Below are 22,590 nucleotides of genomic sequence, written 5' to 3'. Positions count from 1 at the left end.
CAGCTTCTATATTAGCACTTGGTACTTCACCTTGTATTTTTATGTTATAGAGAAGGTTTCTTTCCTTAAACCTCATGAATCAACCTCTGCTAGTTTCAGCCTTTTCCGAAGCTTCCTCACATCTCTCACCCTTCATAGAATTGAAGAGAGTTAGGGTCTTACTCTGAATTAGGCTTTGGCTTAAGGGAATTTTATGGCTAGTTTCATCTATCCAGACCACTAAAACTTTCTCCATATCAGTAATAAAGCTGTTTCACTTTCTTATCATTGGGTGTTCACTGGAATCGCACTTTTAATTTCCTTCACGAACTTTCCTGTTGCATTCACAACTTCGCTGTATGGCACAAGAAGTGTAGATTTGGGCCTAAGTTTTCAACATGCCTTGCTCACTAAGTCTAATCAATTCTAGCTTTTGATTTAAAGTGAGAGACATGACTCTTCCTTTCACTTCAATACTTAAAGGCCACTGCAAGGTTATTAGCTGGGGCCTAATTTCAATATTGTTGTGTCTCTAGGAGGAGGGAGGTCTGAGGAGGAGAGAGACAGGAACCACTGGTCGGTGGAGCAATCAGAACATATATAATATTTATCAGTTAAGTTATCTGTCTTATTAGGGCACAGTTCATGGCATTCCAAAGCAATTACAATAGTAACAACAATCACTGGCCAAAGATCACCATAACAGATTTAATAACAGTGAAAAACTATGAAAGACTCCAAGAATTATAAAAATATACGAGACGTGAAGGGACAAGTTTTATCAGAAACATGGCACCAATAGACAGGCTCAACACAGAGTTGCCATAAACCTTCCATTTGTAAAAAATGCATTATCTGCCAAGTGCAATAAAGCAAAGCGCAATAAAATGACATATGCCTACATCTATATCGATAGGAGGAACATAGCCATTTTCTTCTGCATGACATAAAATTGTACTAAAAGGCACTAGTATGTGCCTTTCTGGGTGGCAGGCCTCCACTCTCATGATGTTTTAACAAAGCAAAGTAGATAAACTTACAGATTCAAATTTTGACTACTGACTAATTTCAAAAAGAAAATTCAGCTCAACAAAATTCAGTATCTGTCTAAAACTATTTGTCAGGGTAATGAGTTCATGGGAGCTCCAAAGACAAAGTATTTAGTCCTATTCTATACTAAAGTAAACCTGGATTGAGATTTGTAATAAAAATCACAACACAACAGTATTACTTGGTAAAGTCCTCAAAGTAGATTTTATTTATACATTTCTTCAAATGATTGTGGTAGTTTAAAAAATCTCTCCCAAATTTGACGATATAGGGACAGTGGTGAGAACAAGGTATCCTTAACGGAAACAAATACGGATTGGTGCTTTCCTAGCTCACTGAGCTAACACCCAGAAGCCAATTTTTTCTATAATCCTAAAGAATCTTAAATGTGGGTTTGTTTGAATTGGCCTTCCGAGAATTGCTGAAATAAAGGAAATATTACAGAAAACAGATTAGTTTCCAAAAATGTGCTGTCTTTGAAAATAACTCTTCGGACACGTATGTCAGAAAAGATCTGCAAAGCTTGGTACAGTGTTAATGTATAAAGAGAACCAATCACCTTCATGGACTTTAAAACTCAAAAGAATCTATGAAATACTTTAAATGACATGGCATTACCAACATTCTTTAAAGCATTTCATATAAAAGAAAACTGATAAGACTGTTCTCACCCTTTTGAAAAGACCTAATCCGTTTCTAAAACAAAAGTATAATTTGCAAGAGAAACAACATTACAATTCACTGGTAAATTAAGATTTCTGAGGTTGTAAGAAATGGGGCCAAAAGAAGTCACGCTCAAAAAGGGATGGTTAACACAAGAAATGTGCTATGAGTAAAGTGCATGAAAGAAAGCCTGCTCAGCTAAATGAAGTAGACAAAGGTCAGAAGTCAAGGGTCATTCGCCAGAGCGGCAGCAGGCTCGAAAACCACACTGCAAATTCTGGCATCCACTGGCGGTATCAGCATGAGGACCTGTATGAAAACAGAAAAATGTGAAAGGAGGAATTTCTTAAGAGATCACATAAAAAAAATTTTGCTTATGAAGGAGCCAAAATATTCATTGGTTTTACTAGCAGTACTTATATCACAGAAGTAAATCTCATGATGAGTGTATAAGAAATTATTCAGACACAAAAACCAATAGCAGCTTGACTTTAATTAATATGTCCTTCATGGTCCAAAAGGTAAGTGGAAGGGAAAAAAATAATTTTTAGCAACAACTTTACAATATAAAAATCCAAAATGGAAAGGAGACAATCCACAGAAGACTGCAAAGCTAACTTATAAAAAGATTCTTACAATCTGAACATCCTCCCTAGAAATGTAATAAAGGCAAAAAAACAGCCCTAATTGATCAGCTAAAGAATTCAGTATTGAGCAATTACAATAAATAGTACGTTCAAATTTTAAAGCAAAATAAACTATATGGACAAAGACTTAATATATTTGCCATATTTTTATTTAGTGGTTGTAGCCAAAAATATCTATATATGGCAGGGTTAAATGAAATTATTTTCCAAAGTTAAATATATAATGAGTGATCAATTAAACTTTATCTAAGACATAGTAAAAATTATCATTCACTTACAAAGAATAAGAAAACATTTGTGGAATAACTGACATTTTATCCCTGTCACACTATGCTACCCAGGCACTAGATACAAGATCCATTAGGAAACATAGCTGAGAATTAGAAAGTATCAAAGAAGTTTCATAGCACATATTCAAATGTCAAGTACTCTGAATGAATATTTTTATAAAAGCAGGCACATGTGGGAGAGATTGTTTCAACTATATTGAAGTCTTTCAGTATGTCTGCACCATGAACAAATAAGGAATAGTTAATTAGTTCTTTATATATCAACAAGAACACCCAAAATACTTGTAATTGTGATATAAGGAACAATACAAAATGAAAACTGGACATCAAATATAATTTTACTACAGAATATATCAAATAGATTGTAACTGAAAAATCACAGTACTCTGGGGTGATATCTAGGTTTAACTCAAAAACGCATTTTAAATTTACTTTTTGTTTTCTAAAACAGCACTCAATTGAAAAAAAAAAAAAAAGCAACTAGGCTAATACCACCATAATAATTACTTCCAACTAAACACACAGAACACATTAATTTCCAGAAATTTAACTTTCCTTATATTCCCCAAATGGCACATACAAAATACAAAGGGCAAATTTCTTAAGACATGCAGTCTTAGGAAAGAAACTAATAAACATTACACACATATGTGGAACTACCACAGCTTATGCTTTTGATCATATTAAATTTTTAAGTTGATATGACACCTGTGATTAGCTTAATGAGGGAGCAGATATGGGAATGAACAATGGTATAGATGAAAAGAGACTGGCCACAGATTTATAACTGCTGAAGTTGATGGTACATGAGGGTTCGTTATATTATTCGATGTTAAATTTTTCCGTAACAGGAAGTTTAAAATTATTTTAAATATAAAGTTGAATTACTAAAGCCAATTTTTATTTAATCAAAATAACAGTCTGTTCTAGTCTTTAAATGAAAAGTGAAATATGTCAAATATTTAAAATTCAAAAAGCGGCATTGTGTTAAAATTATTTTCCCTTAAAATAAGATACAATGTTAATCATCTTAATCACAAACTCAAGATAAAATGTTTTAGTATATATTGAATATTTATTTAAAATGCCCTGAGAAGGAACCCTATGATCTGAAATTCTTCTCCCACTGCCAATCTTTAACCAAGTTTTTCCTTTGAACATAATGCCAGCTTTACCTACTGTGCACCACCCAATCCCCATCTTTCCCCTTCTTAGCTTGTCTTTCCTCACCCCTTATACTGCTGTTTTGTCCACCAATCACCTAGTGCCTCTCCTCAAGACACAAGCCCTGCCTCACTGCCATTCCCCTGCTCTGACCCATAGTCCATCATGAAATGCCAGATTCACTGGGTTTTGCCAAAATGGATCTGATTATCATTTTATCAGATTAAAATTCCATTCTAAATTTTTTTAAAGAAGAAGAGACATGAAGACTCTCATACAATTTTTCCGAACTGCAACTCCCTCAAATATTTCAAAATGTCTATAACGTTAAGTTCTCACTTAACATCGATAGGTTCTTAGAAACTGCGACTAAGCAAAATAACGTACAACAAATTTAGTTGTTTTGTTTGCATCATTATAATGAAATGACACTATTTGAGGACTTCCTGTATGTTGTTTTCTTTAAAGTCAGTTTCCAAAAACGTATCACCGACACTGAGGACTTACTATAGTCCTATTTTTTTTTAAAGGACAGAAAGGTAAAGGAGAAATATTATGCTAAATTTCAACAGTAGCCTGAGAAAAATCATACGCCATGCCTGCAAGCAATAGAAGTGAAGTATGTAACTGGTTTTCAAAGGATAAAGTAAAAGGGAGACTCAAAGGAGCAAACAGATCAAAAAAGCTATTCTCCTAGAGATTCAGATCTAACCTGACACGACACAGTTTTTCCCCATCCTCCCCAAAAGATGTAGGGTCCACATGCTCAGTTTCCACCCTAGCTACCTGGGTCATTTTGCTCTTTAAGTCTAAGGGATGATTGCAGAGATAATGGGTGAAGAAAAATGTAGGAATAAAAGTTCTTACCCTGTATTAGGTAAAAAGCACAAACCTACTGTCAGCATCTCCTTATTTATCACAAAACAAAGCTCTTGCTTATATTCATGTAAAATGTGCCAACTCACTGAGTAGGCACATTTTACATGAATATAAGCAAGAACTCTGAATACATTCTAAGTTCACTAGAATTGAGTTTCAGTGAGATTCTAAGTGTACAGAGTAAAGAGAGAGAATTAATATATTGTTTTCAAATTTGAAAGCAGAATGTGTTTAAAGAAGCCTATAGGAACTTAACTGTAATATTAAATGACTCAAAACTACAATCCTTTGATAAGGTTAATAACAGAGTAGTTACTGGTATTTGATTCCAATAATCATAAAAGTGACTGTATCCATTAAAGGATTTGCTGAAGGCCTGAGTCAAATCAAAAATGAACACAAGTACTGTTTTAAATTCAGTATCACATTGTAGAAACAGGAGACTAGCACCTTCCAAAGCATGGAAAGTATAAGCAACATCAACAATAAAATCCTTAAAGTAACACAGAAGAACTGTTCAGAAAAGTGAATAAATGGACAACAGAATAAATGGACAACAGAAAAGGTGAGGGAGCATTAGAAAGAAATATGACTAAGATATAATGGATTGCCAGGTAGACAGCTATGCTTTAATAGACAAAGACAATTCACAAGGTAGTTCCCTTTAAATATTTGACTTATCACCAGCAAACTTCCATCTCACTGTAGGATAGAGAACCCAAATGGTTAAGATATATAAAGCCTAAATTACATTAAAGAATGATAAAGAAAATAGAAAAATATAATTGAATAATCATTAAAATATTTAAATGCATGGTAAGGAATAATCTTATAAGAAAGCATTTTTAAGTATCAGATGATAGGGAGTATAAGGTTAGCTATTATTTCTCCAGATTTTTATTACTGAATAACTTGTTTTCACTGGGTTCTAAGTATATTACTTATGCTGTATATCTGCACTTACCTTCACTTACCTTTAATTCCTCTTTAACTTAAATTAGAAACATAAAAGAGCACATCATCTGAGACTGTGTCACCTCCAAAACTATGAGCTAATCTATCTTAATTTATAAATTATACACACATTGAAATGCAAATCAGTAAAAAAGTTTGTGTCATTGTTCATATGTTCTTCACAGCTCTACAACTATGCTATTCCATTTAACACTTCTTAAATGTTAAAAAAAAATTTTAATGTTATGGCTAAGAAGACTTTTATATTCAAATCTTATCAAATAAATTTAAAAGTCATAAAGAATCATTCAGAAGAATCTAGATTTACATTTTATATCAAGACACTTTATGTACAGTGTCTTGCTCAAGGTAGTTACTGTTTGAATATATGATAACTAACTTATCATCTCCAAAATCTCTGCTAGTGCATTCTGCTTTACTTATCATGTATTACTTAATGACTAATGTTTATTAGTATTTACTTCTTTTATATTTAGTAATCTGATAGTTAACTATATACGTTTTCTTTTAAAAAATGTATTTTTAGTTAAATGTTACTTTCAAATATTGGAAATATAATTTGTCACCTAAATACATTTCTCCATTGCTCTAATACCATGTATTAAAACACACTGACTACTTTCAGAAATAATAAAAATAGTAACAAGGAGGACCCTGAGCATTCACTAGATATCTACTATACATGCTGAGCTGTTTTGAAAGATACTGGAACAAGTGTCATCTTGCAAAACTGGATACAACACAACTTCATTCTAACACTTTCTAGGTTGTCCACATATCCTTTTAAGGAAAAGACTATAGGAGAGCATTGCTTTAAGAACAACCTATGTGGAACTCAGACACAAGTTATATAACAAGTCACCCTGTAAATTTTAAAGGCTTTCCATTTCCCCAAATCATGCTTCAATAAGCTATAAAAGGAGAGTTAATATTGGATTATACAAGCACTGCAATTTCCTTTCAAGTCTTTCAAAGTCAGATATCTTCATTACAATTCATTTATTTTAAAAAATCAATCATTTATCCAAAAAAACTTTTACATTCAACAAAAGGAATATAGTAGCTCCTCTGAAACTACATATTCAAAACGAGTTTAGAGGAAATGCATAAGGACAAAGTGCAGAAGACTTTAAGTATTTCATTTTATCCCATCATCTAAATTATTTCAAAGTTTAAAAACGTACAAACATAAAACAAGTAAGCATAAAAACAAACTGAAACCCAGTCCTCTCCCTCTACCCAATAACATCTATGTACCCAAAAATAAATGAATTTGATACTGAGATTTATTCCGAAGCATAACCTATGCTGAAATCAGTATGAAAAATTCAAGTGCAACATACAAATAAAATTTTTTCTGATAAAAAAATAATTGCTTATTAATTACTCTTGATAATACGTCTTATAAGTCTCAGAAAGTATAGCACTAAACCTACAATGAAATAACTTTATGTTAACAAAACTCCCATCTCAAATCCACAGCATCCCCAAAAGTAACAGCTTCACTGCATCAATCACTTTGTTTTCATAGGCTTAGCATGTTGCAACTACGGTGACATTCACTTTAACCAACTACGATGACATTCCCTTTGGCCATTCCTTGATTAGACACAGAAGGCAACAGAAAACAAGAAATGTCCAACTTAGTGTTGATATATCAAGAACATGGGAGGTCATCTCCTGTATAACAATGTGATTCCAGAAGAAAGAGAGCTGCAATCTTCAGTTTCCTCTTATATATTTTAAGGAAAATCTAATCTCGAGAAATAGCAGATTTGTTCATTTCTCCACTTTCTGGTATGTCATTACTCCCACTGGTCTTCCTGACTCCTGTCAATTGTTCTGCCTGAGAAAAATTTTGTTGATTTTCCTGTCATCTTAAGGTGAATTGGGCACTCAAAGACAATAGGGCGTAGTATAAAAAGACAGGTACACAGTAGTCTGAGCCACTTAAAATGTTCTCCAGTTATAAATACAGGAGGTTGATTTGCTTATTAATAACAGAAGAGCAGCTTTTTATGCTTCTGGGAAATTCAATCTCTATCAGTGACTATCAAATGTGCAAAAAGGCACTGAACATACTTTGAAAAAGCATGTTCACTAAGCCCACTGTAGGGTAGAATATGTTTAAAAGAACAAAATCAAGAAATAGTTCTCGTGATTTTTGAAAGTAGGTTCAGGAATCAATTTCCAAAACACTATAGGAATTCTAATCATGTCTAAAGCATCTCAGCCTCTTCTCAATACAACAACTCCCCTCAATCTTCAGTAAGAGTTGACATCAGATCCAGAAACTCTGGAAGTCCACATTACTAAAGTCCTCATTTTTCTACATTTGATAAAGCCGTCTTACAAGAAAAATGAGCCTATTATCCCTAAGAAAGCAGTATATCTAGAACATAAATAGTTCTAAATTCTCAGTGAGCACTACAAAACTCTAGAGGAATATCCAAAACTTTTAAACAAGAATTTTAGTACTTCTATTAAGTTACCATTTTTGATTACACTATTACACGCCTCAAAAGTCTGACACAATGGATATTTTGAATATACATCTGCAAGAAAAACTTACCTTTCAAGATATTAATTAATGAAAATGTAATTTTGAAATTTTATAAAATTTAACTGAATCTGAAAGTAAGACAGTCTGGTAATTAGAAATCTAGAAAACTAAATGGAAAAATTATTAGAACTGCTAAAAAAATTTTAAATCAATTCCTTCAAAATTATTGCATTGTTAAAAGGCATTACCGTTAATGTTGTCACAGTAGTAAAAGTATTCATCATTCAGAGAAGGACATGCTGAAACCAAATCCTGCAGGCCTGCACCAGTTATAGTAAGACAACCAGAGAGATTAAGGTGCTCCAAATAAGGCAGCCCTCCTCCCAGAGTCAAAACCCTGTAAGAAAAATAATTTGACAGTTAAAAGATATTCATATAAAAAACGTTTGTATTCCTATGATCCACTGAACCACTATTATACATACTTTTCAATATGGTAATGAGAAAATGTAAGAATTTCTGCAAAACACTGATAACTAATCTGATCCTTAAGCAGAAATACATTTAATTAAGAAAATGTTCAACATTTTTCTAATGACATTCAATAAAGAAATCTATAAAACTGTTCTTCATAAGAACATCATGGTAACTTAATTCTTAGAGGAAGTACTGAACCCTGGAGTTGTAATGTTCATTCTCCTACCCAACTGTATTAGTAAGTCAAAATTATCAAGAAAATTACTGAAGCTTAAAACCTAATGAGCAGTTGGGCAGTTTCTAAAAAAAAAAAGTATAGATACACCTAGCATATGACCCAGCAATTCCTGTCCTAGGTATATACCCAAGAGAATTAAAACCATACGTTTACACAAAAACTTGCACATGAATGTTCATAGCAGTATTATTCATAACACTTAGAAAGTGGAAACAACTCAAATGTCCATTAATTAATAAATGGATAAATAAAATGTGGTATATCCATACAATTAAATAATCTGCAGCCACAAAGTACTGACACATAGTATAACAAGCATAAACCTTGAACACATAAACCTAATTTTAAAAAGCCAGATACTAAAGGCCACATATTGAATGATTCCATTAATATTATCACTCTAGAATAGGTAAATCCACATAGACACAAAGTCGATTCATGGTTATCAGAGGATGGGGAAAGGGGGAGTGAGAAGTGACTACTACTAAGTATGGGGTTCTTTTTGGGATGATGAAAACGTTTTGAATTAGTCTGTGGTGGATGGTTGAACAACCCTGTAAATATACTAAAAAATCACTGAATTAATTGTATACTTTTAAAAAGCAGTAAATTTTATGGTATGTTAATTACATTTCAATAAAAAATAAAACCTAATGGCACACCTAGAAGAATAAAAGCAGTATTTACATAAACAGGATAAAATTAAAAGGTGGCTTCTTGTATTTGGATGTTCGGATCTCTACGAAGGCCAGAGAAGTCTTCCTTGATTATTCCCTCAAATACGTTTTCCCAACTTTTAGAATTCTCTTCTTCCTTGGGAACACCAATTCTTCTTAGGTTTGGTCATTTAACATAATCCCAAACTTCTTAGAGGCTTCGCTCATTTTTTTTTTTTTAATTCTTTTTTCTTTGTCGGGTTGGGTTAATTTGAAAACCTTCTCTTCAACTTCTGAAGTTCTTTCATTTGTTCAATTCTATTGTTGAGACTTTCCAGCGCATTTTGCATTTCTCTAAGTGTGTCCTTCACTTCCAGACGTTGAGATTGTTTTTTATTTATGCTATAAATTTCTCTGGAGATTTTTCCATTCATATCCTATAACTTTTGTTTTTTTTTTATTTCTTTAAGTTTGTATTCACCTTTCTCTGGTGCCTCTTTGAGTAGCTTAGTAATTGACCTTCTGATTTCCTCTTTGTGGCAATTCAGAGATTTCTTCTTCATTTGGATCCACTGCTGGTGAGCTAGTGTGTTCCTTTGGGGGTGTTAAACAACCTTGTTTTGTCATATTACCAGAATTGTTTTTCTGGTTCCTTCTCATTGGGGTAGACTATGTCAGAGGGAAGATCTAGCTCAAGGGCTATTATTCAGATTCTTTTGTCCCACAAGGGTGCTCCCTTGATGTGGTGCTCTTCCCACTTCCCCTAGGGATGGGGCTTCCTGAGAGCCAAACTGCCGTAATTGTTATTTCTTTTCTGGGTCTAGCCACCCAGCAGAGCTGCTGGACTCCAGGCTGGTACTGGGGAGTGTCTGTGATAAGTCCTGTGATGTGATCTGTCTTCAGGTCTCTCAGCCATGGGTACCAGCACTTGCTCCAGTGGAGATACGACAGGAGTGAAGTGGACTCTGTGAAGGTCCTTGTGTGTAGTTTTGTTTAGTGTGTTGGTTGGCCTCCAGCCAGGAGGTGCCGCTTTCAAGAAAGCATCAGCTGCAGTACTTCAGGGAGGGTACAAGTTTGCCCTGGGGTCACCTGCTTTTAAAAAGTGTGCTCCCTTCTAGTGTTTTCCAAAACCTTATACTAGAAGAGTTTCTAAATACTTTGAAATCAAAAAAAAAACCTTGAAATCAATTAATTATATAAAATTTTAATAAGTTCTGGGTTATTTTTTAAAACATCCTAAAAAACTAAAAGATAAGAAAACTGCCACATGGTCAGAAGTCATTGCGGCTCTGAGAGGTCACATGTATTACTTCATTCCTTGAAAAAAAAAAAACACAAAAACTGGTCATATTGAAAATGCAAACTGAACAGAGTTATAAATAAATTTTAACAAGGTATGACGATGAAAAATGAATTACTAGGTTTTAAATTGAACTAAAAATTGCTTTTACTTTCTAAAATCAAGTTGCATTCAAAAACAAAATCATATTACAGTTAGGAATACATACATACTTGCAATAAAATTATTTTAAAGAATAAAACTCAGAATAAAGTTATCTTTATTTTTTAAAACTACAACATATGCACTTGGATTTGAGAAAACTGAAAATTAATGAAATGATTCACAGCAGTCAAAGCACAGTTATACCAGTTACCTCAGGGAAAACACTTTTGGTTACTGTATATGACTTATGAAAAACTTTTATAATAATTTCATATTAAGTATATTTTATAATGGTAGGGGGCATTAAGTTTTATGCTGGTAGAATTTTTCATTATAAAATATTTGACATCCATTATCAAAGAAAAACATGTATCCAATTTCCAAAGGCTCATATCAAAGATAATCACTTACTGCACATCAGCTTCCACTTACTGAAAATCTATTCTGTATCATTGTTAGATGCCTTATATGTATTCCTCTTACATAAGTCTCAAAGTATAAGGTTAAGTATTGTACACAAAGCCAGTTATACAGAAAAAAGCAAGATTAATCTACATCAAGTCTGCCATGCTCCCAAGTCAGCGCACCATGGTATTTTCTCCAACAGCGCATAAGAGTAACTCTTAACCTAACACATCTTGAAGTGGGTCCTATAAAACATATAGAACCTAGGGGCTGAAAAGAGCTACCTGTTTAGGCTGATATATGTGTCACCTCCAGCCCTTCTTTCCTCTAGGAGGTTAAAAAACAAACAAACAAAAAAAGTCGGTTTAATCTGCTCAAGATTATGCTTACCAAAAAAAACAGAAAAGAAAATGCAGAACTTCTTCCACATGTTCTCCTTATGACTTAAAAAAGCAACAGAAGGTAAGTTGATCATGATCAAAGACCAAAATTTCTAAACTCTAGCTACATATGAAACTGTAGCTCAGCTTTGGCTTTTGTAAACAATTGACAGCCATGTAGTTGGACTAAATGACTTCCATAGACAGCCTACATTTTCCAAAATCCTTGATATAAAACTATAACATACAGAAATAATACACAGCAACAGAACATGCATATTTTCTTGTTACATGTTCTTGAGAGTAAAAATTGTACCTTATTCATCCACTAAAGTACCTTAAAATATGATGTAGTCATTTACTATTTATTAAACTTTCAAATTTATGTTCTTCCATGTATCACAATGGATTTGAACTGACAGAAATGAAACTTCATACTAATAACAGAAGTTACATTGGTCCAACACTGAAGTAGGGCAGATCTTGGTTAACCCTTTTTGCTTAAGTAAATCAACTGAAAAGAATGACTTAGATCAAAATTTTTATATTCCATTTGGAAATGAGAACACATCTATTTCTTAATTTTCTGGAATTTATAACTCACCTGAGACCATGGTCTGTGATCTGATAACATCCAGATAAACTGAGAAACAGAAGTACACGTCCAGTCTCTTGATCAGATTTTTCACTCCCAAAGTAAATTAAGTCTTTTCCGCTAGGCAATCTAGTCCTTGACGCTTTTCTACACATTGCAGAAGATTCTGGGAGTGCTGACATAGTTCTTATAGCTGTTCCTGTACAACAAAATGAGTGACCACAATACGCAAAAGCTGGAGAAGCACAATGCTGCTGCCAACAGACACTAGTCCTTAGTCCAACAATGTCCTTACTATAACAACCAGATGTGGAACAACTAAAGTTGGATGCTGTTTCCATTACACAAAGACTTTCAACATTTCTATGTTTCCATTCCACAGTATCTTCAATATCAGCCAAATCTTCAGCATCTAACATCCACACATAAGGAGAAGTGAAATTCTCAGAAGAAACAGGCTTAGTCCAGGGGTGTTCATTATCTATTTCTTCTCCAACGCCCTTGTTAGTTAAATCGTGCAAACAGGCATACTGCTTGGTGGACTGCATAGTAATGTCTTTATTTTTCCATGTAGTTGAAGTAATTTTGCTCGTAGATGTTTTCAAAAAGCCACTTTGATGAGATGTCAGAATTCCAAGAGCCCTGGAAATCTTCTCTAGGGCCACATCTGTGATTTTCTCACAACCAGACAGATCAAGATGCCGAAGACTCTGGCAGCAACCAAGCCAAGACCAACTATAATTAAAAGACAAGACTATTAATGAATATTATTAAAATTTTCAAAAGCATTTGACTATCTGTATGTGATGAAAACTAGAAGAAAGATTTTACATCTAATATAATCACTTAAGTATTTACTGAATATCTATTGTTAACGTACTATTCTTAATGCTAGGGATACAAAACCTCAATGAGAGTAATTAGGAAGTCAGAGTATTCCTAACTTAACAGAAGGGTAGGATGTGAGAGGGGTAAGGATGGGAAGACTTAAGTTTATTACCCTAAAAGTAATCAGCAGAAGTAAGAGTGCAAACACATAAAAGAAAGAGAATAATAACTAATGGTTAATGAGGAAGATCCATAAGAAACAAGCTCTAGGAAGATGGAGCATTAGCTTTAACCAGAGAAGAGTATACCTCTTCCTCCGCAGCAGGAAAAAAGGTGCTGATATAAATGGTTGGGTGGGAAAGGAGTGAGCAAGAATACAGAGAATTGGTGGTCAAAGAGATATACTCTGGGAAGGAGGTGGCTTGAAGAAAGTTATACTATTTCAGAGTAACTGTGAAGAATCTAACAGGGAGCTTTGCCAAATGGCACTTAGAGCCCAACTAAAACTAAAATGTCTTAAAAACATATAATACCAGTCTACATGGTTGCACAGCAGGGCTCAAGGGCCTAGACAAAATATAGGACTATACAGCTTGCAAGATGATACAGATGGAATTTTTGGATCAGCTGGGACCTATGAACAAGAGGTGAAGAACTGGAGGGTGCTATCAAATTATAGTCAGACATGACTGATATTTGATAGTAAAAAATAATAGTATAATTAAACTGCAATTACATAAATGAAACTTCATAAAATAGTTTTTCATTATACTTAAATTGTTTAAAATAACTAACCTGTCAAATGCAGAATCTGAAATGTCAGTCTGGGTAAGATCCAGATGCTCCAGGTTCGGACAAAGCTCTAAAATCTGCCTAACCTAAGAGGGAAAAAATTGTCGCCGTGAAGACCTGCAGAACTTCAGTTAGCTAAGTAACAGATGACTATCAGTAAACATAATCTAGTTCACATACTTTCATGAATAAAAAAAAAAAAAAAAAAAAACACTTGAATAGAGTACAAAAAAAAATTCTGGGCTCAAATCCCCGACAATCTTTTTGTTTTTTGTTTGTTTGTTTTTTTGAGACAGAGTCTCACTCTGTCGCCCAGGCTGGAGGGCAGAGGCAGGATCTCGGCTCACTGCAGCCTCCGCCTTCCAGGTTCAAGCAATTCTTCTGCCTCAGCCTCCTGAGTAGCTGAGACTACAGGTGTGCGCCACTGCACCCGGCTAATTTTTGTATTTTTAGTAGGGATGGGGTTTCACCATATTGGCCAGGCTGGTCTTGAACTCCTGACCTTGTGATCCGCCCACCTCAGCCTCCCAAAGTGCTAGGATTACAGGCATGAGCCACTGCACCCACCCAAGAATCTGTTTTAGCAGTTATGAGACTAAACCAAGAAATTTACATTTTTAAGGAACACTCAAGATTCTGATGTAGGAAGTCATAAGATCTACTTTTATAAAACAGTGATTTCATCTCATTTGCCCATCTTACCATGTCTTACATATTATTTAAAAAATCACATAAAACGGCTTTATCACTTAACATCTGTGAAACTGAATAAAATATTTAACCTCTTCTGGTCAGTTTCCTCATCTATAACATATAGGTAATGATAATTATGCTACAAAGATTGTTGTGAGAACCGCAATGAAATAATAAGTAACCTAGCAGTGTATGCCCACCCATAGGAAGGCACTCGATAATCATTTTTGGGGTTTGTTTGTCCTTAATTAAACTCAGGAATGAGCAAACCAAAGTCTTATCATGCGATTTTTCTTAATACCCAAACTAGTGTTAATTTAAACATACCATTTTGCTGGAAACTGCAGAGCTGTATGCTAATACTAAGGTTTTTACAGAAGTACCAACATATGGTAGAACGTTATGAATTAAGCCATGGAGTAAACGTTTTTCCATTTGTGCAATGCTGATAGCAATCGATTCCTCCGGAGACTCTTCTGTAACATGAATTAAAAAGTCTAAGAACTTGATAAACTGATAATAATTAAGCTACTCAAGGACTCACCAAATTGTTAAATATGAAATACTTTGTGCTATCCTTATACTTTCTTATGTAAATAATCCCATTTTTAGGAAATGAGAAAGTTTCGGAAAAAAATGTGAAAACTAAAAAGAACAGTAAAAGTTTTCAAAAGAAAAGAAAAAATATGATATCAAAAGAAAAATGATCCCTAGTAAAACGTACTATCATTGATTCCACATAACTAAAAAGGACACAAAGCTAGAAAAGATTTGAAACTCAACTAAATTAGCCTGATCATAATGAATCAAGCAAAAGAAGGTAGTTTAGAATTTCTAAGAAGTTAAAAATGACATGGCTTTTGGTTTTACTTAATAACTTCTGTAAAGCTTGGAAGTTTACAACAGAATGTACTACTGTAACATCCACCATGAAAACACTAGAAACTCCAATTCGAAAAAAGGAAAAAACACACTACACTAAAAATAGTGAATAACTGTATTGTATTGCCTGTCTCAGGATCCTATTGTTATTATTCTTACCTAAAGACCAATTTGAATGTCTTTAAACATAAAACGATTTAACAGAATAAGTTAAGGAAGTCTCATTTAAAACAAAACTAAGTATAGCAGACAAAAGGATATAAACTAAAAGAATTTGTTACTCATGGTTCCTTGTTTAGATATTATCCTAAATTTGTCCATTAGCCAGACAAAGACACACACAAACACACACACATGAAGATAAAACATAAGGAGATAAAAATTACTTTGGCCCTCACTATCTAAATGTACACTATTTACTATGAAATTTTTAAATTTTTAATTTTTTATTGATATACAATAATTATACATATTTTGGGGGTACATGTGATACTTTGGTACCTGTATACAATGTGTGATGATCAAATCAAGGTAATTGGAACTGTGAAATCTTTTTTAGGAAAGTTAAACATTCAATGAAAAACTGTAACTTCTTAGGATAAGTAAAGACAAGGCAGCTAAACTGAAAAAAAGCACTGAAGTAAATAGCAGTTTAGTCTTTAATAATCAACAGATATATTATCTAAAAAGGCTCAATCTTTATACCCCTAACTTTTCCTTTTTGATATCAAGGAAATCGACAGTCTTTGCTCTATCTTCAAGTATTGAGACAAATATACTGAATTTGTTAGAATCTTCAAAATTCTTACCACAGGTATTATGAATTAATTTTCTAGAATGAATAAACTGAGACTTCCATAAGTTGACGTCTAAGCAAATATCTCATCTCCTTTAGGTCTTTACTCAACTTTCCCAAAGGACCTTAACTAATCACTCAATGTAAAACTGCAATTTTAAATTCTTCTTGGCACGTTTTCCTTGTTTTATTTTTCTCCACAACACTTGTCACCATCTAATACAGAATATATTTTACCTGTATTTATTGTCTGCCTCCTGTCTCTAAATTTTAAGCTCAACAAGGGCCAGTTTTTTCTTTTTTTTCCATTTTGTTCACCATTAGATCCTTCATACCTAAAACAATGCCTGCCACAGGTAAGCACATCGACAAATCTATCATAACTAGAACAGACCTTTTCCTTATATAGGACATTTTGAATCTTTATATCAAAATGTGGCGCATCTGCTTTTCATAAAAATAAACTACTTTAGCTGCTGATATAACAATCTTTATACTTACACTATTACTTTCCATGTTTCTTTTTTCCACATTTAGTTCTTTTGCCAGACCAAATTACTTTAAGCAGGTAACTTTATAAATAAAATTTCCTATAGTTTCAGTTTTACCAACTAGAAGAATGTCTCATCTGTTCATTTTTTACTATTTTACCATCTTTTAGTAATTATTATCTAGAATATCCAAGACAGAATTTTTCTTCCTCCTCACACTTTCAAATAGCATCTCTCTGCACAAGTATGACAGCATTTTTCTATCACGTACCTTAAATTAAAAATTGTATGTTTTCTAAATCCTCTCTCTTTTGTGAATTCTTTGGAGTGGCGATTAAGTCTTATTCACCCTTGAACTCTCCCACAGTGTTTAACGAACGGCTACATTAGTTTTTGTAATCCCTTACCATTTACAAAGAATATTTATGTATATTACCTCTTAATTCTACAATAACCTTATTAGGCAAATATTAAGACTATTTACAAATGAGTAAGTCAACTCAACAGTTTCATTCTATTTCCCTCAAGCCACATATGACTCAATAGATGCTGCACAACTGATCACCTGAAGTGGCGCTAAAATCACATTGTAAACTATAAAGCACTATAATAAATGTACATTATTTCCATAAGAAAAAAGGTACCGTCTTCTGGTTTTTTATTTTAATATAAAAACAAGAGAAATAATCCTATGCACTCTTTAAAGTACTTCAAACAATTAAGTTAAAATGTTATTATTATTCCTCCAAATTTTAAAAAGCAGTAGGCGTAGAAACACCAGTTTCTTTAGAAAACACAAAATACATAAATCTAATACCTAATTATTAGTACGTATTAATTATAAGTACTTAATATATAATTATTAAAACACTATGTAATAATTTTAATTTCAAACAAGCTTACCAGATTCATCTATGTCAGCATCTTCATCCCACTCATGAAAAGCACGACTTTCATCTTTCCTATTTTTCACCCATTCTTCATCAGGTTCAGTATCAAGTTCAGTTGCAGGACCACTATACCAGTCACCTACATGATGAATAAACAAGTAAAAGGATCAAAATAATATCAGATTGCCTGCAATAATGGAAAACTAAGCTATTTACAATAAAAATCTCTACACAGAGACAATATCTGAGCCCTAGGCAATAAGCAATTTTTTTTTTTTTAATAAGTTCTACAGCACATGTGCACAACATGCAGGTTTGTTACATAGGTATATATGTGCCATGCTGGTTTGCTGCACCCATCAACTCATCATTTACATTAGGTATTTCTCCTAATGCTATCCCTCCCCCAGCCCCCCACCCCCCGACAGGACCTAGTACATGACGTTCCCCGCCCTGTGTCCAAGTGTTCTCTTTGTTCAATTCCCACCTATGAGTGAGAACATGCACTGTTTGGTTTTCTGTCCTTGTGATAGTTTGCTAAGACTGACGGTTTCCAGCTTCATCCATGTCCCTGCAAAGAATATGAACTCATCCTTTTCTATGGCTGCACAGTATTCCATGGTGTATATGTGCCACATTTTCTTAATCCAGTCTGTCACTGATGGACATTTGGATGGGTTCCAAGTCTTTGCTATTGTGAATAGGGCCACAATAAACATATGTGTGCATGTGTCTTTACAGTAGCATGATTTATAATCTTTTGGGTATATGCCCAGTAATGGGATTGCTGGGTCAAATGGTATTTCTAGTTCTAGATCCTTGAGGAATCGCCATACTATCTTCCACAAATTGAACTAATTTACACTCCCACCAACAGTATAAAAGCGTTCCTGTTTCTCCACATCCTCTCCAGCATCTGTTGTTTCCTGACTTTTTAATGATTGCCATTCTAACTGGTGTGAAATGGTATCTCACTGTGGTTTTGATTTGCATTTCTCTGATGACCAGTGATGAGCATTTTCTCATGTGTCTGCTGGCTGCATAAATGTCTTCTTTTGAGAAGTGTCTGTTCATATCCTTGCCCACTTTTTGACGGGGTTTTTTCTTGTGCATTTGTTTAAGTTCTTTGTAGATTCTGGATATTAGCACTTTGTCAGATGGGTAGATGGCAAAAATTTTCTCCCATTCTGTAGGTTGCCTGTTCACCCTGATGGTAGTTTCTTTTGCCATGCAGAAGCCTTTAGTTTAATTAGATCCCATTTGTCTATTTTGGCTTTTGTTGCCATTGCTTTCGGTGTTTTAGACATGAAGTCCTTGCCCATGCCTATGTCCTGAATGGTACTGCTTAGGTTTTCTTCTAGGGTTTTTATGGTTTTAGGTCTAACATTTAAATCTTTAATCCATCTTGAATTAATTTTTGCATAAGGTGTAAGGAAAGGGGGATCCAGTTTCAGCTTTCTACATATGGCTAGCCAGTTTTCCCAGCACCATTTATTAAATAGGGAATCCTTTCCCTATTTCTTGTTTTTCTCAGGTTTGTCAAAGATCAGATGGTTGCGGATGTGTGGTGTTACTTCTGAGGCCTCTGTTCTGTTCCATTGGTCTATATCTCTGTTTTGCTACCAGTACCATGCTATTTTGGTTATTGTGGCATTGTAGTATAGTTTGAAGTCAGGTAGCATGATGTCTCCAGCTTTGTTCTTTTTGCTTAGGATTGTCTTGGCAATGCAGGCTCTTTTTTGGTTCCACATGAACTTTAACGTAGTTTTTTCCAATTCTGTGAAGAAAGCCATTGGTAGCTTGATGGCAACGGCACTGAATCTATAAATTACCTTGGGCAGTATGGCCATTTTCACAATATTGATTCTTCCCATCCATGGGCATGGAATGTTCTTCCATTTGTTTGTGTCCTCTTTTATTTTGTTGAGCAGTGGTTTGTAGTTCTCCTTGAAGAGGTCCTTCACATCCCCTTTTAAGTTTTATTCCTAGGTATTTTATTCTCTGTGTAGCAATTGTGAATGAGAGTTCACTCATGATTTGGTTCTCTGTTTGTCCGTTATTGGTATACAGGAATGCTTGTGATTTCTGCACACTGATTTTGTATCCTGAGATTTTGCTGAAGTTGCTTATCTGTTTAAGGAGATTTTGGGCTGAGACGATGGGGTTTTCTAAATAAACAATCATGTCACCTACAAACAGAGACAATCTGACTTCCTCTTTTCCTAATTGAATACCCTTTATTTCTTTCTCTTGCCTGATTGCCTTGGCCAGAACTTCCAACACTAAGTTGAATAGGAGTGGTGAGAGAGGGCTTCCTTGTCTTGTGCCGGTTTTCAAAGGGAATGCTTCCAATTTTTGCCCAGGCAATGGGCAATTTTTTAGAAATATTTAATTATGGTTAAAAAAAAGTTACACTGAAATAAGCAAAGGATTCCATTTCAGACATACCGAAAAGAACTATGACAGGTGGCTTCAATTAACAATAATAATCAATTAACCAATAGTTCATATTTTCCCAAAGTAAATCCTTCTCTTTCGAACTATGGAAACAGAACAAAAACTACAAAAATGTATAGAGTCTGCTATGTACTTGCTATGTATCCTACTCTCTATACAGAAAGTTTTTCAATTTTATCTTTTATAGAAATAAGCTTAATGATTATCAAGTCTTGCATAAAATTTTAGAAATCACAATGAGCAAACACTCTCCCCTGCTCTTGTTTCACACTGGTTCCTACAATAGCCTCATTATGATAACAGCTAATAAATAAAAGGAAGCAGGACTGTCTACTCTGTAGTCAACCAGTAGTCAGAAGTAGATGGGAACAGAAGCAAAGGGAAAGATTAATGTAAAGCTAAACTATAAATTTATAGATCCTGGAGAATGTACCACAACTAAATTATATGATCATGAAATGACAGATTATGCAGAATCAATTTACTGAACTCATTTTTTGGAGACAGAGTCTCACTCTGTTGCCCAGGCTGGAGTGCAATGGCACAGTCTCGGCTCACTGCAACCTCTGCCTCCTGGACTCAAGTGATTCTTGTGCCTCAGCCTCCCAAGTAGCTGGGATAACAGGAATATACCTCCACGCCTGGTTTTTTTTTTTGTGTGTGTATTTTAGTAGACACTGGGTTTCACCTTGTTGCCCAGGTTGGTCTCGAACTCCTGAGAGCTCAGGCAATCTGCCTGCCTTGGCCTGCCAAAGTGCTAGGAGATTACAGGCATGAGCCACCGTGCCCAGCCAATTTACTGAACTCTTTATATCTAAATTAAAGTTTCTCAACCTTGACACTACTGACATTTTGGGCTGGGTAATTGTTTTTGGGAGCTGTCCTGTGGATTACAGGGTGCTTAGCAACAACCCTGGCCTCTACCCAGTAGATGCTAGTATGATACCCAAAGATGGGGCAAACAAAAATGCTTCCACATATTTTAAATATTCCCTGGAAGGGGGAAAAATCAATTTGATTGAGAACCACTCAAAGCACATACTAGAAATAAATAAAATCCGATTTCTACTGGTTCTTTTTTTTTTTTTTTTAGACAGAGTCTTCCCTCTGTCACCCAGATTGCGTGATCATGGTTCACTGCAGCCTTGACTTCCCATGCTCAAATGATCCTCCCTCCCACCTCAGCCTCTCAAGTAACTGGGATTACAGGCATTGTACCACCATGTCTGGCTAATTTTTTTTATTTTTGTTAATTTTTTTTTTGAGACGGAGTCTCACTCTGTTGCCCAGGCTGGAGTGCAATGGCACATCTCAGCTCACCGCAACCTCTGCCTCCCAGGTTCAAGCAATTCTCCCTGCCTCAGCCTCCTGAGTTGCTGGGATTACAGGTGCCTGCTACCACGCCTGGCTAATTTTTGTATTTTTAGGAGAGACAGGGTTGCACCATGTTGGCCAGGCTGGTCTCCAACTCCTGACCTCAGGTGATCCGCCCACCTCAATCTCCCAAAGTGCTGGGATTACAGGTGTGAGCCACCGTGCCCAGGCATTTTTTTGATTTTTTTAGTAGAGCCCAGGCTTATTGGAAGTTTTTGTTTAAACATATTAAAAACAGAAAAAAGCAGTATATTTGAGATTTAGGTGAATTCATGAAAGTTAGCACAGCATTATCACATTTGACATTCATATCAAATCATGACATAATTCTTAATAATTCTTAAGAATTAAAAATAGCCAGAGAAAATATTTTCTGCATCCATGTTTGCCTTGACGTTTTACTAAATATTTCATTATCTTACAACAGAAAAAATTATCCCACATAACAACTCTAATTATTTAGATGATATAAGTCTACCTAATATTCCAAATAGCTTCATTCAAAAAAAAATCTGACAGCTTATTTTAAAAGTGCTATACGTGGCTGGGCACAGTGGCTCAAGCCTATAATCCCATCACTTTGGGAGAGTGGATCACCTGAGGTCAGGAGTTCAAGACCAGCCTGACCAACATGGTGAAACCCCGTCTCTAGTAAAAATACAAAAAAATTTGCCGGTCATGGTGGCGGGCGCCTGTAATCGCAGCTCTCGGGAGGCTGAGGCAGGAGAATCGCTTGAACCTGGGAGGTGGAGGTTGCAGTGATCCCGAGATCGTGCCACTGAGTTCCACCAAGCAAGAGTAAAACTCCGTCTCAAAAAAAAAAAAAAGTGCTATATGTTATTGTAATGAATAAAATTGCTTTTAAATCAGACTCACAATTTAAATCAGACATAAAGTCATAAACAGAAAACAATTTTTAAAAGTTATGTGAATTTGGAAGCTAATATTCCCCTGGGCTGGGTACGGTGGCTCATGTCTGCAATTACAGCACTTTGGGAGGCCGACGCAGGTAGATCACTTGAGGTCAGGAGTTTGAGACTAG

General features: G+C 34.7%; 1 protein-coding gene across 1 annotated transcript in view; it reads right to left on the bottom strand.

Annotated features, from left to right (window-relative positions):
* Positions 1-1,206: 1,206 nt before the first annotated feature.
* The window catches only part of FBXL5 (F-box and leucine-rich repeat protein 5), a 31,095-nt gene continuing 9,711 nt past the window's right edge, over positions 1,207-22,590 (bottom strand). Inside the window, exons 6-11 of the mRNA XM_011948835.1 lie at positions 17,731-17,856; positions 14,986-15,134; positions 13,969-14,051; positions 12,355-13,080; positions 8,399-8,547; positions 1,207-2,001 (exon numbers count right to left, since the gene is read on the bottom strand). Coding sequence (XP_011804225.1) covers positions 1,925-2,001; positions 8,399-8,547; positions 12,355-13,080; positions 13,969-14,051; positions 14,986-15,134; positions 17,731-17,856 — 1,310 coding nt within the window. The 3' untranslated portion in view covers positions 1,207-1,924. The remainder of the gene's footprint in view (positions 2,002-8,398; positions 8,548-12,354; positions 13,081-13,968; positions 14,052-14,985; positions 15,135-17,730; positions 17,857-22,590) is intronic.

The sequence above is a fragment of the Colobus angolensis genome, unplaced genomic scaffold (assembly GCF_000951035.1).
Source record: "Colobus angolensis palliatus isolate OR3802 unplaced genomic scaffold, Cang.pa_1.0 Scaffold284, whole genome shotgun sequence".
Taxonomy (NCBI): Eukaryota; Metazoa; Chordata; class Mammalia; order Primates; family Cercopithecidae; genus Colobus; species Colobus angolensis.
This window is presented reverse-complemented; position numbering and strand designations above follow the sequence as displayed.